Genomic DNA, 12416 nt, shown 5'->3' with positions numbered 1-12416 from the left:
CTTGAATCTTCGCAGGATCCATCTCAATGCCCTTGTCAGAGATCCTGTACCCCAAGTAGTCAAGCTGAGTCTGATGAAATTCACACTTAGACAGCTTAGCATAGAGCTCAGCCTTTCTCAGTTTGCTAAGCATCTGTTTCACCAAGCGCTCATGTTCCTCTTCCGTTTCAGTATAAATCAAAACATCATCCAAATAGACCAGTACACCCTTGAACAAATGTTCATGTAACACTTCATTGATCAATTGCATGAACACCCCTGGTGCCCCTGCCAACCCAAAAGGCAAAACTTTATACTGAAAAGAACCCAGTGGACAATTGAAAGCAGTCTTCCATTCATCCCCCTCCCACATGCGGATGCGAAAATAGGCTTCCCGCAAATCCAGCTTAGAGAAGATTTTCCCCTTAGCCAGATGTGCTAACATGTCTTTTATTAATGGCAGAGGATATTTGTTTAATATCGAGACCGCATTTAATCCGCGGTAATCTGTACAAAGTCTCAATGTCCCATCCTTCTTTGCTCGAAACAAGACGGGGGCGCCCAGTGGCGAATTTGCTGATTCAATAAAACCCCTGGTCAAGTTTTTGTCCACAAACTCCCTCAACGCCGCCAGTTCCTTTTGAGTCATGGCATAAATTTTTGGTTTGGGCAGTTGAGCGTCGGGGACCAACTCTATTGCACAGTCAGTTTTTCGATGGGGTGGGAGTTGGTCCGCTTCTTTCTCACCAAACACATCTGCAAAGCCTTGGTATTGCTCCGGCAAGCCCTCCAGTGGGGTGACAGCGAAATGCAGGGTTGCTGCCGCCGCCCTCCCCACTGCAGCCTCCGGAGCGTCCTCCTCCCCAGGGGCTTGATAGAAACCATCCCCAAAAGTCAAAGTCCTGTGTACCCAATTTATATAGGGGTTTTGTTGGACCAACCAAGGAATCCCCAGAATGACTAAGGGATGCCCCACAGGCGCCACCACAAACGGCAGCCCCTTACAGTGGCTGCCCGTTTGCAACGCCACCATGCCCGTGTAATGGGTGACCAATTTCCCCCCCGCCGTAGAACCATCCAGCTGGGTGAAAATCATGGGATGTTGCAGTGGAAAGCTGGGTAACTCCAAAGCAGCCACCACGTCAGGGTGCATCAAGCAATGCGAACACCCCGAATCGATCAATGCCCAAACTTCAACGGTTCTTGTGCGGGAGCCTAACTTCACTTTCACGTTCAGTGTGGGATAGTTGGCACTCACCGAAACATGTTCACGCCCATCCTCCACCACCTGCCCACAGGTGCTCCTTAGAGCAGGTGGCTGGTGTTTCCTGCCGGCTGGTGTAGATCGGGCTCCCCCTCACCCCCGAAGTAAGGAACCTCCTCCACTTCAGTTTCAGCCATGGCTGCCTTCATTTTCCTGGGTAGGGAGGGAGATTTCCCCGTCGGCTTCCCCAAACGATCATCAGTCTTGCCCTTTGGGCACGCCGCTGCTCAGTGACCTTCCTTTCCACATTGGAGGCACCGCCCTTTCGCATAGCGGCGCTCCCTCTCCTCCTCCCAGGCACGTTGACCAGACTTTCCAGTAGGCGCAGCAGGGCAGGAACCCTTGCTGAGCCCAGAATATCTCATCACCTTCCTGTGAGCGAAGGTTTCATGGGCATGCTCAGCCTTCCCTGCCAACTGTATCCATTCATACAGGGTATCTGGGTCGTCCCTACCGAGCAACCACCTCAGGACCTCCGTGTTCAGACCGTCCTTAAAAAGTTCTATTAAGGTAGATTGGGACCAATCCTCAACCTTCCCAGCCAGAGCCTTAAATTCCAGAGCATAGTCTGCTACCGATCGTGGCCCCTGGCTAAGCTCCCTCAGCACCCGTTTTGCCCTTTCTTTAGCTAACGAGTCTTCAAAGTGTAGCTTCAATGCCCACAGGAATTCTTTGAACTCCTCCAGCTCAGGGGCATCCGATTGACATAACTGCACATACCAATTGGCAGCCCGCCCCTTGAGCTTAGTGGCAATGGCATTAATCTTGGCTCTTTCTGAACGAAAATACGGTTCCCATTCATCCATATAACTCCTTGCATTGGTAAGGAAGAATGATAGCTTAGTTGGATCTCCATCAAATTTAACTGTAAAGTCCTTAACCCCCACTCCGGGTGGTCCCTTCGCCACAGCTGGGCGGTCGGACTTTCTTTTAGCTCCCAGGGATCTCCGCTCTCGAGGAGGGGACCTTGAAATTCTCACCCTTGGCACCCTTGCCTCCTCCCTGTGCCGGGTCCTACTCCTTTCCTCCGAAGAAGGTGGGGGCAAAGAAGGAGACGAATGCCTATTACTAGACTTCTCTCTCCTCCTCTCCCGGGGACCCCAGTCCATTGACATTTTCTGAAACATAAATTCTAGTGACTCCAATTTGGCCTCCACCAGCCTTATATGGTCAGGGGTTTGGGAATCCTCCTTTCCCTCCTGCCTCACCACAGTTGGGGAACTCGGGTACCACTGTTTCCAAGACGTTTTGGACGTCCCTGGTAGGAGTCCCTGTGTTTCACCCCAGGTGACCAGTTCACCTGGCGACTCGCCGGTCAGTTCAGGGGCTCTTTTACCTCCAGCCTCCTCTTCTCCCAGGCTGGAGCTCGACACCTCCCGAATTTCTAAGAGCTCCCGAGTAGGGACCCTCTCTGTTCTTATCACCATGGAGTCGGGTTCCCCCTCGCTCGATTCCTCGCTTTCCGTGGTTTGGGGATTTGGTTTGCTCATCGCTAGCACTTCTCCCTCACAAAATAAATCTGGAAAGGGGCTAATGGAAAATTTTTTGAGATTCTCAGCTTTATGTAAGGATTGCCTACCCTAATAGGCTCAGACTCACAAGCAGGAACTTAATGATATCTGATTTATTAAAGAATAGTATGCAAATACAGAGAAAGCTGAGAATGAGCAAAAGCGCGCCAAATACAAACTAAAAACCCTCGGCTCAAACGTAATCCCTCCCCTCGCCCTGCCATTGCAAACTCCCCCCCCCCCCCAGGTGCTGGTAACCGTTTCTGCTGATGTCCTGGGAAAGGAACCTTGAACACACAAGATAACCCAGACACATTCCAATCCAGCTGCTAACATATAACAATCCCACGAGATGGAATCCTCCTCCCCTCCCAGACGAAACACGCATCAGCCAAATGACATGCGAAACATTACAATGTAACGGTAACATTGGAACGGTGAACATGACACCCTAACCCAAATACATCTTTTCAGGGAAGAAAAGAACTGGCTCAGGTATATGGTGTCAAATTGGGCAACTACCCCATTACAAAAAGACTTTCCCAGGAAAACTACACTGTCAGCTTAGCCACAAAACATTCAGGAGGCCAATGCTGATAAGTTGGGAAAAGATACTGGGAGCCAAGCAGAGCTCTGGGAAAGCAAAAGAAAGTTACTCCCTAGAAAGACACTATGGAATAACTGCCTCTTCGTTTTTTCAAAACCTCATTGTCACTGTAGTCCTACCCCATTACCTCATAGTTACACCCTAATGGTCTCAACGAATTCATTAGGTGCATGTTATATCCAATGAAATGCTTAGCTGCTCTATCCAATCACATGTGTGTTCTAACTGTAACTCCACCACTCTTTAGGCCTGTCTTTGCCTCCAGTGCTGTCAATACACCAATTAAAGTATCTATAACTAAACAACATTGTTGACAAGTTAAACCTTAAGGGGAAAATCTCATATTTCACTCTGTTGCTAATATGTTTTGTAAAAAATCACTTACACCAGAAAAAAGAATTTCTAATTTTCAGTCCACACATCTCATCTTTTTCTCATCTTTTTTTCCATCTGGCCTCTGTGCTAGACAGGGACATCCACAGGAGATAAACAAATAGGTAAAGATGGTAGCTATGGTCCCCTTTTTAATGTGTGTTATGACCTCTTTTGCAGTCATTCCTGGTACCAGCTTAAGCTGTTTACTGGCTTATCCCACTGGGAGATACTGCATCTCCCTTACATGCTTTTGGTTTGATGGGCAACACAAAAGAAATTATACTGATCAAGACAAAAATACTTCTAGGCAGTAAGATTGCTCGTTAGGAAATGAATAGCTCTTTGAAAGCCTTTCCAATAATGCAGAATACTCTGAGGAATCTCAGACTGTGGGTCCCAACCCCTAAGGAGTCATATGCAACTTACAGGGAGACGGGCTGCCATTTTTTTCTAAACCTATTCAACCTTGTGAAGTTAAAAAATATATGGTAAGATGGGAGAAAACAGATCTGACATTGTTGGGGAGAACTGCTGTGATTAAGATGAATGTTTTGCCTAGAATGTTATTTCTGTTTCAGACAATACCCTTTCTGACAACTGATGTACCAATTAAACAAAGGCAGAAAGATATATCTAAATTTGTGTGGCAGGAGGAAAAAACCACAAGTTAAATATAAGGTGCTACAAGATGCAAAAGAAAGAGGATTGGGTTTGCTGGATTTAAAATTATACTTTTCAGCTTGTTGTTATTGGAGCTAGAAGGACATGAGTTGAGATTTGGGTGGCATGAATACTTATGGTATGACAAAACTAAGGTTAATGTAGATTTTAAAAATTGTTTTGTTAGATGTGCCATATTGAGAATATGGAAGAGATATAAACCTAGGCTGTGCCAGAAAATACCTTTGTGACTCTCAGCACAAAAAGCATTTTATAGAAGAAAATGATAAATGAACATAAATCGTTAACTTATTGTGATATATTAGAATTTTGCCAACGAGAATGTAAAAAAACAATCAAGAGAATATCTGGTGCTAGAAGGATATACTTGTCAATGGTTCTCTTATGTACAATTACAAGAAAGGTTTAAAGCAGATAAAGGAACATTTGGTTTTGAGCATTGTAAACTGAGTTTGAAACAGAATTGTGTACAAATGATGAACATGTTATTGCTAAAATGTATAAACTTTTATTGAAATTTGAAACAGAAAAACAAGCGAAAGGATGTATGATATAATGGGCTAAAATTTTGGTTATAATATATTAATAGAACAGTAGGAGAATATGTGATTGAAAGGACTGAAATTTACATTATGTTATAATCTTAAAGAGAATTTCTATAAAATCATGTATCATTAGTATATGTCACCAGAAAAATTGTCTAGAATGTATAAAGGTACTTCAAATTTATGTTGGAAATGTGAACAAGAGGGGACATTTTATCATGCTTGGTGGATGTGTTTTTGAGCCAGAAAATTTTGGACTCAACTACATACACTAATTCAGAAGATTTTAAAGATTAATATACAATTGAAACCAGAGACTTTTCTTTTGGGACTGATTGATAAACAGTTAGAAAAAAGTCATGGAACTTTGTTTTTATATATGGTAATTGCAGTAAGATTATTATATGCATGAAGGTGGAAAGACTCAATAGTATCCACAATGGAGGAATGGATGGTGAAGTTAACAGAACTTGCTAAGATGGCCAAATTGACATCCTTGATCAGAGAAAAGACATTAAGTTCAATGTTGACTGGAAACCTCTTACAGACTTTTTGTGTGAAACAGAAAAAAATGAACTTACAATATATGGTTTTGATGATTAGAAAAAAAAATTGATTATAGAAAAAACTGAAAGTTATGCTGTAACCATTGAGTAAGAGGTTAATTTACATTTATACTTATAACTGCTATAAAAGAAAATTGGAAGCTACTTCTTTATTTTTTATTTTTTTGTATTTTTGGCTTTATCTTTTCTTTCTTTCTTTCCTGTCTTCTTTCTTTTCTTTATTATAAATATTAATTCCTGTTAGTTTTTATCTTTCTTGTTTAAAATTTTAATAAAGTTATTTTAAACTTATTCAACCTTGTGCAATGTATGAATGCTGCTAAGACTTGCTCCAAGTTATGCTCTTCACTTTGCCTACAGAAATCTGTAGTGGGAAGTTGTGATACCACAATGTTTAAGAGGCCCTGGGATACACAGGTTAAAGCTGAATTATTTAAAGTGTTATATTTATTTCTCGTGCAATCCTTAACCAAATGAAATGGTTGCTTTTATTCATGGAGGCGGGGATGTCTGCCAGCTGTTTGAGGTAGTCCAGACTTGGACACCAAATTCATGAATACTAAAACTACTTTTATTATAGGGTTATAGTAACAGAATCTTGCAACTCTGAATGTGCCTCTCCCCTCCCTGCCTTTATCCTAATGAGAACTAGGGAGGGTCCATCCTGAGATGCTTTCTCAAATTCCATTCCTGTTTTGGGCTGAGATTTCTCTTATCTGACCATTGCCTTAGCTACAGATCTTCCTTCTCTTCCTCAAGGTTATTCTCACATCCTATTACAGTGTCACACAAATTTGTGTATCATTTTAGGAGTCCAAGGCCCCACGGTGTTTAACATAGAATTATAGAATGCCTGCTGTAGATTAATATTCTATAGGTTAGGATTTAATTGAATTGATTGGGAAAGGTATTCTGACTCCCATGACTCTGGAAATGAGTCAAGCTTACTAAGCTAAAAAGATACGTTAAATGCTTTGTTGATATGTTATCCTTTCCGCTGCTATTTACATACTTACTTTGGTTGTAAAAGAGCCAGTTCTTGCATAATGGTTCATCATCTGATCATTGTGGAGATTGTAGAAATCAACTGCATCCTTTTTAATAGTCCAGTAAAAAGAAGTTTCTTCATTTCTTACCAACCTAGACTGGCCCAAAGAAGACTGTGTTATGTTTCCACATGGAAAATATTATCCACTTCACCCAATACTCTTTGATAACCCATTTTTGAATTGAGCAAATTGAAACAAAACCTTCATTTCATTTTATAGGAATTCCTGTTTGTGCAGTAATTAAGGAATGAGAAATTCTGTGAGGATCTGAAGTTATGGTTATTACCTAGAACAATAATGTTACCATGGAAGATTGATGGAAAGAAGCATTGCTATTACAAGAAAAACCTCCCCATGGAAAGTGGAAAATTTACTGTGATGTGGATTGAAATCAGAATTAGAATCAGATTCACTGTAATGCTTGGCCTCCAAATCACAGCATATTGATTCCCAGGCTGCAAACTTTATGAATATCCATCCAGGAATAAGTCTAGTTCATTTCTTTGTTGAATTTATATCCTTCCTTAATCATCAAAGGTTGGATACATTCATAGAAGGTTATCAGTTATCAGTCCCTTTCACATGCAAGGATTGTGCCAAACCTGTGATGTTGTGGGACTTTTGTGAGTCTTTGCAAACTGGCCCAATGAACTTTGAAAGGTAATCACTTCAGATCCTGCTACACAGGAAATGCTGCCAAGTTACTTTTGTAGTATTTCCTCTGGAGCTGCAGGGTGAGGAGTTACCCACTACTAGGAACTAGGAAACAGCGCTTTGGAGCAATCCATCCAGACATTCTGATGGATCCACTGCTCCCCCAACAATAGGTGGCTGTATGTTTCGCCCTCCACCCTCACTGCAAAATAAACTTGATGAGGCAGTAAAAGGGGTTGGGGAGATGGAATGCTGGTGGAAATGTCCATTTTTTGGGGCTCCACCAGTTGGGGAGAAGGAAGAAGTACTAATCAACTCAAGAAGATCTTCAGCAGCCAGAACAATAATGTGAGTACTATTAGCAGAATTGGGAGACAGGAATGGTGGCTATGTTAGTGGTGTTGCAAATGTCTCTTATGAAACTAGAGTGGATTTCCATACATTCCATTAGTCCTGGCCAACTGAAGAACCTGGGACTATAGTAGAGACATATAGTTCTGAAAATCACCTATACCTGGCTGCAATTCACCTTTAAAGATATAACTTGTAGTAAGTAAACATTTTCAAGACATGAGAGAGAATGGGATTATTTTTATCAGAAAATGTGCATGGACCCTCCAGTATTGCTGGGGAACTCATTCCAGATCAGGGCTCTGCCAAAATAAAAAGCAGATGACTAGTACATGCTTATTTAAACACATGATTCATATAAGTGTATTCTGGCCTGTATATTGCCTGTTTTAAGTGCCATGAAAAATTGTTAGCCTACTGAGACAGAAAAAAGTATGTAACCGCTGCATGATTCCAAAAAGAAAGCTCCCTGTTTTATCTGTGTCAAACTGAATGGAGATAAGGCTAGTGAAACAAATCAGATTTAACTGAGGAGGAGATAAGAATTCTGCTTGCATTTCTGCATCTGGCGCAATTGGATCCATGACACTCAATGGCCACCTCTTACATGGAAGACCATAGATCAGGACTCAGATGTTTATCTTAAATCTGTGGCAGATTTTACGGATGCATACAGACCTGGTCCCAAAATATTTAAGACATTAATTCCACAACTCTCATGAAAAACTTCCAGACAAATCTTTTATCATGCAATTGCCCTACTTTATTAACAGAATTATTCACAGGTCCCTACAATGTCATTTTCCATTGGTGACCCTGTTATATTGTTTTTCTGTCTACTTTTCCCCTCATTTTCCCCACTGAAAAATTCATTAGAAGGGAAAGGCAGAATAACTGCCCAACATCTTTTGTGTGGAAACATGAAGAACTGTTCATTTGAAAGAGCTTCTATATCTCCCATAGGGGCTGGGTTAAGTGTCAGGATGAAATCACTTAAATAAATGTAGCTGAGCAACTGAATTAGATTATCGTGATGGCCCCATTTAGGGAAGAGAGACTGAAACCAAAATATATGTTGTTTTTCCTCTGCTGTTACCGGAGAAATGGGTTGGCGGGGCTGAGAGTCTACTTTCTACACTGACAAAAATATTAAAACTTACAATAACACAATTCTCTCTATAATCTTACCATTATATCATGGATGTCATTTGAGTTGTTGAAATGACCTTCTTCTTCATGCAAGACAGCTTTGTTTTCTTTAAAAAAAATAAAAAGTTAAATAGGTTGCAGCAAAGCATATTGAAAATACAGTAGACTCTTAGTTAACTGGAACTCAAGCAACCGGCGCTTTCAAGCAACCAGCCAAAAAAATCAAATAAATAATACAGTAGACTCTCAGTTAACCAGAAAGCAAGCAACCAGCACTCTCAAGCAACCGGCAAAAAAAATCAATTAAATAATACAGTAGATTCTCAGTTAACCGGAACTCAAGCAACTGGCACTCTCAAGCAACCGGCAAAAAAAAATCAAATAAATAATACAGTAGAGTCTCAGTTAACCGGAACTCACTCTCAAGCAACTGGAACTCGCTCTCAAGCAACCAGCAAAAAATCGAATAAATAATACTTTAAATGAAATTTAATAGTAACTCTCAAACAACCAGAAACTACATTTATCTGGCATCTACCAATCCCCATGGGTGCCAGTTTACTGAGAGTCTACTGTACATTATTGCTGTGAATTTAAAATTTTGCAAGGTTCAAATAAGATGAGTCTATAATAGAACACTGAAGTATACGTTACATATTTTTAGTGTTCTGGAAGCTATATCCCTAGCATGAAAAGCCTCACTTCAGTATTATTTCTAAAAATGTTACTAGAAAAATCAAGACATTAACTTTGAAATAAAAAGCCAAGTTGACCAACTGGAACACTATTACATGCTTCAACACTGAACAGGAGAAAAGACGAAATCCAAGGTATAGAATTCAGGTCTGCTAGATATTTGTAGCCATAGATGGCAGCAAAGATGTAGAGAAAACTTTAATCCAGTGCCGTATGTGATTGTCTCAATTTTTGCAGCCCAGGTATGGTAGGCCGCATGTAAAGGAAAATATTGTTAGTTGCCATCAAGTCATTTATGACTCCTGGCGACCCTATGTATAACAGAATGAAATGCTATTCGGTCTTGCGCCATATGCCTGACTGTTCCAATGTTTGTATCCATTGTTGTAATTGTATCAATCCATTGCACTGAAGGTCTTCCTCTTTTCCTCTGGCCCTTGACTTTACCAAACATGATGTCCTTTTCAAGCAATCGGTGTTTCCTGATGATGTGCCCAAAGTATGAGAGTCTAAGTTTAGTTATCTTCACCTCTAGGGAACATTCTGGTTGTATTTCTTCTAAAACTGATTTGCTTGTTCTTCTGGCAGTCCATGGTATTTTCAATAATCTTCACCAACACCACAATTCAAATGCATCAATTCTTCTATCTTCCTTTTTTAATGTCCAACTTTCACAGGCATATGTGGCAATTGAGAAGTCCATGGCATGAGTCAGACACACCTTTGTTTTTAAACTGACATCTTTACTTCTGAAAACTTTAGATAGGTCTTTGATGGCAGATTTTCCCAGCGCGATACGTTGGTTGATTTCTTGATTACTACTTCCCTTGGCATTGATCAATGATCCGAGTAGACTGAAATTGTTGACAACTTCAATTTCCTCTCCATTTATTGTGACATTGTTTATTGGTCCATTTGTGAGTATCTTCATCTTCTTCACATTCAGGTGTAGTCCATATTGCTGACTACAATCTTTGATCTTCATCAGCAAGTACTTCAAGTCTTCTCCACTTCCAGCAAGCAAAGTTGTAGCATCTGCATAACGCAGATTGTTAATGAGTCTTCCACCAATTCTGATACCCCGTTCTTCTTCTTACATTTCTGCTTTTTGAATTATTTGTTCAGCACACACACTGAATAAGTAGGGTGAAAGCTTGCCACACACCTTTTCCAATTTTGAACCACTCGATATCACCATTTTCTGTTCTAACAACTGCCTCTTGATCCGTGTACAGGTTCCGCATGAGTACAATTAAGTGCTCTGGAATTCCCATTCTTCGTAATATTAACCATAACTTGTTATGGTCCACACAGTCAAACACCTTTGCATAATCAATGAAACAGAGGTAAACATCTTTCCAGTATTCTTTACATTTAGCCAACATCCATCTGACATCAGCAATGATTTATCTTGTACCGCGTCCTCTTCTAAATCCAGCTTGGACTTCTGGTAGTTCTCTATTGATGTAAGGCTGCAAATGTTGTTAAATTATTTTCAGCAAAATTTTGCTAGCATGTGAAATTAATGAAATTGTTTAATAATTTCCACATTCTGTTTGATCTCCTTTCTTTGGAATGGGTATGAATACGGATCTCTTCCAGTCAGCTGGCCAGGTCGTTGTTTTCCAAACTTCTTGACATAGAAGAGTAAGTGCTTCCACTGCTGCATCTGATTGTTGAAATATCTCAATTGGTAATCCATCAATTCCTGGACCCTTGTTTTTTGCCAATGCCTTCAGTGCAGCTTGAACTTCTTTCTTCAGTACCAATGGTTCTTGATCATATTCTACCTCCTTAAGTAGCTGAACATCGACTAACTCTTTTTTATACAGTGATTCTGTATATTCCTTCCATCTTCTCTTAATAAATACTACCCGCATCATTTAATGTACTGCCCATAGAATCTTTAAAGATAGCAACTCAGGGCTTGAATTTTCTCTTCATCTCTTTCAGCTTGAGAAATGCTGATCATGTTCTTCCTCTTTGATTTTCTAACTCTAGGTCTTTGCATATTTCATCATAATTTTTTTCCTTATCTTTTCAAGCTGCCCTTTGAAATTTTCTACTTAGCTGTCTTACTTCATTCTTTTTTCCATTAGCTTTAGCTACTTGGCATTTAAAAGCAAGTTCCAAAGTCTCATCTGACATCCATTTGGATCTTTTCTTTCTTTCCTGCCTTTTTAATGATCTTTCACTTTCTTCACATATTATGTTCTTAATGTCTTCCCACAACTCTTCTGGTCTTCGGTCATCAGTGTTTAGTGCATGAACAATTGATGATCTGTCCCGCAGTCAGCTCCTGGCTTTGTCTTAACTGATAGTATTGGGCTTCTCCATCATCTCCTTCCACAAATGTAATCAATTTCATTTCTGTGTAATCCATCCGGCAAGGTCCATGTATATAGTCGTCGACTGTGTTGTTGGAAAAAAGTGTTGCAAATAAATAAATCATTGGTCTTACAGAATTCTATCATGTGATCTCCAGCATCATTTCTGTCACCAAGGCCATATTTTCCAACTACTGATCCTTCTTTATTTTCAACTTTTGCGTTCCAGTCACCAATAACTAACAGAGCATCTTGATTGCATGTTCAATCAATTTCAGATTGCAGCATTTTGTAAAAGTTTTCACTTTCTTCACCTTCAGCATTCGTGGTTGGTGCATAAATTTGAATAATAGTAGTATTAACTGGTCTTCCTTGTAGGTAGTATAGTTATTAATCTATCACTGGCAGTGTTGTACTTTAGAATTGATCTTGAAATATTTTCTTAATGATGAATGCCACAACAGCATGCAAAGTATGTTGCCCATTGGCTCATCTGAAGTTGATCTTAACCAACCTTTCATTTTCCAACAGCTGCACTCAGTCACAACTTTCCCTGACTAGCACTTCTCCCTCTTCACCAATTAGAAAACCTATGAGCATTCTGTGATCTCACAGTAGGTAAAGTCATCATCAAGAGAGACTAGTAAATAAGAAACAACCAG

The 12416-nt window shown here is 40.2% G+C and overlaps 1 protein-coding gene across 1 annotated transcript in view; it reads right to left on the bottom strand.

Annotated features, from left to right (window-relative positions):
* The window catches only part of TTLL8 (tubulin tyrosine ligase like 8), a 41374-nt gene that overhangs the window by 17737 nt on the left and 11221 nt on the right, over positions 1–12416 (bottom strand). Inside the window, exons 5-6 of the mRNA XM_063307916.1 lie at positions 8771–8838; positions 6545–6673 (exon numbers count right to left, since the gene is read on the bottom strand). Coding sequence (XP_063163986.1) covers positions 6545–6673; positions 8771–8838 — 197 coding nt within the window. The remainder of the gene's footprint in view (positions 1–6544; positions 6674–8770; positions 8839–12416) is intronic.

This window comes from Candoia aspera, chromosome 7 (assembly GCF_035149785.1).
Source record: "Candoia aspera isolate rCanAsp1 chromosome 7, rCanAsp1.hap2, whole genome shotgun sequence".
Classification (NCBI taxonomy): domain Eukaryota; kingdom Metazoa; phylum Chordata; class Lepidosauria; order Squamata; family Boidae; genus Candoia; species Candoia aspera.
The sequence above is the reverse complement of the archived record's forward strand: the minus strand, read 5'-3'. Positions and strand labels throughout refer to the sequence as shown.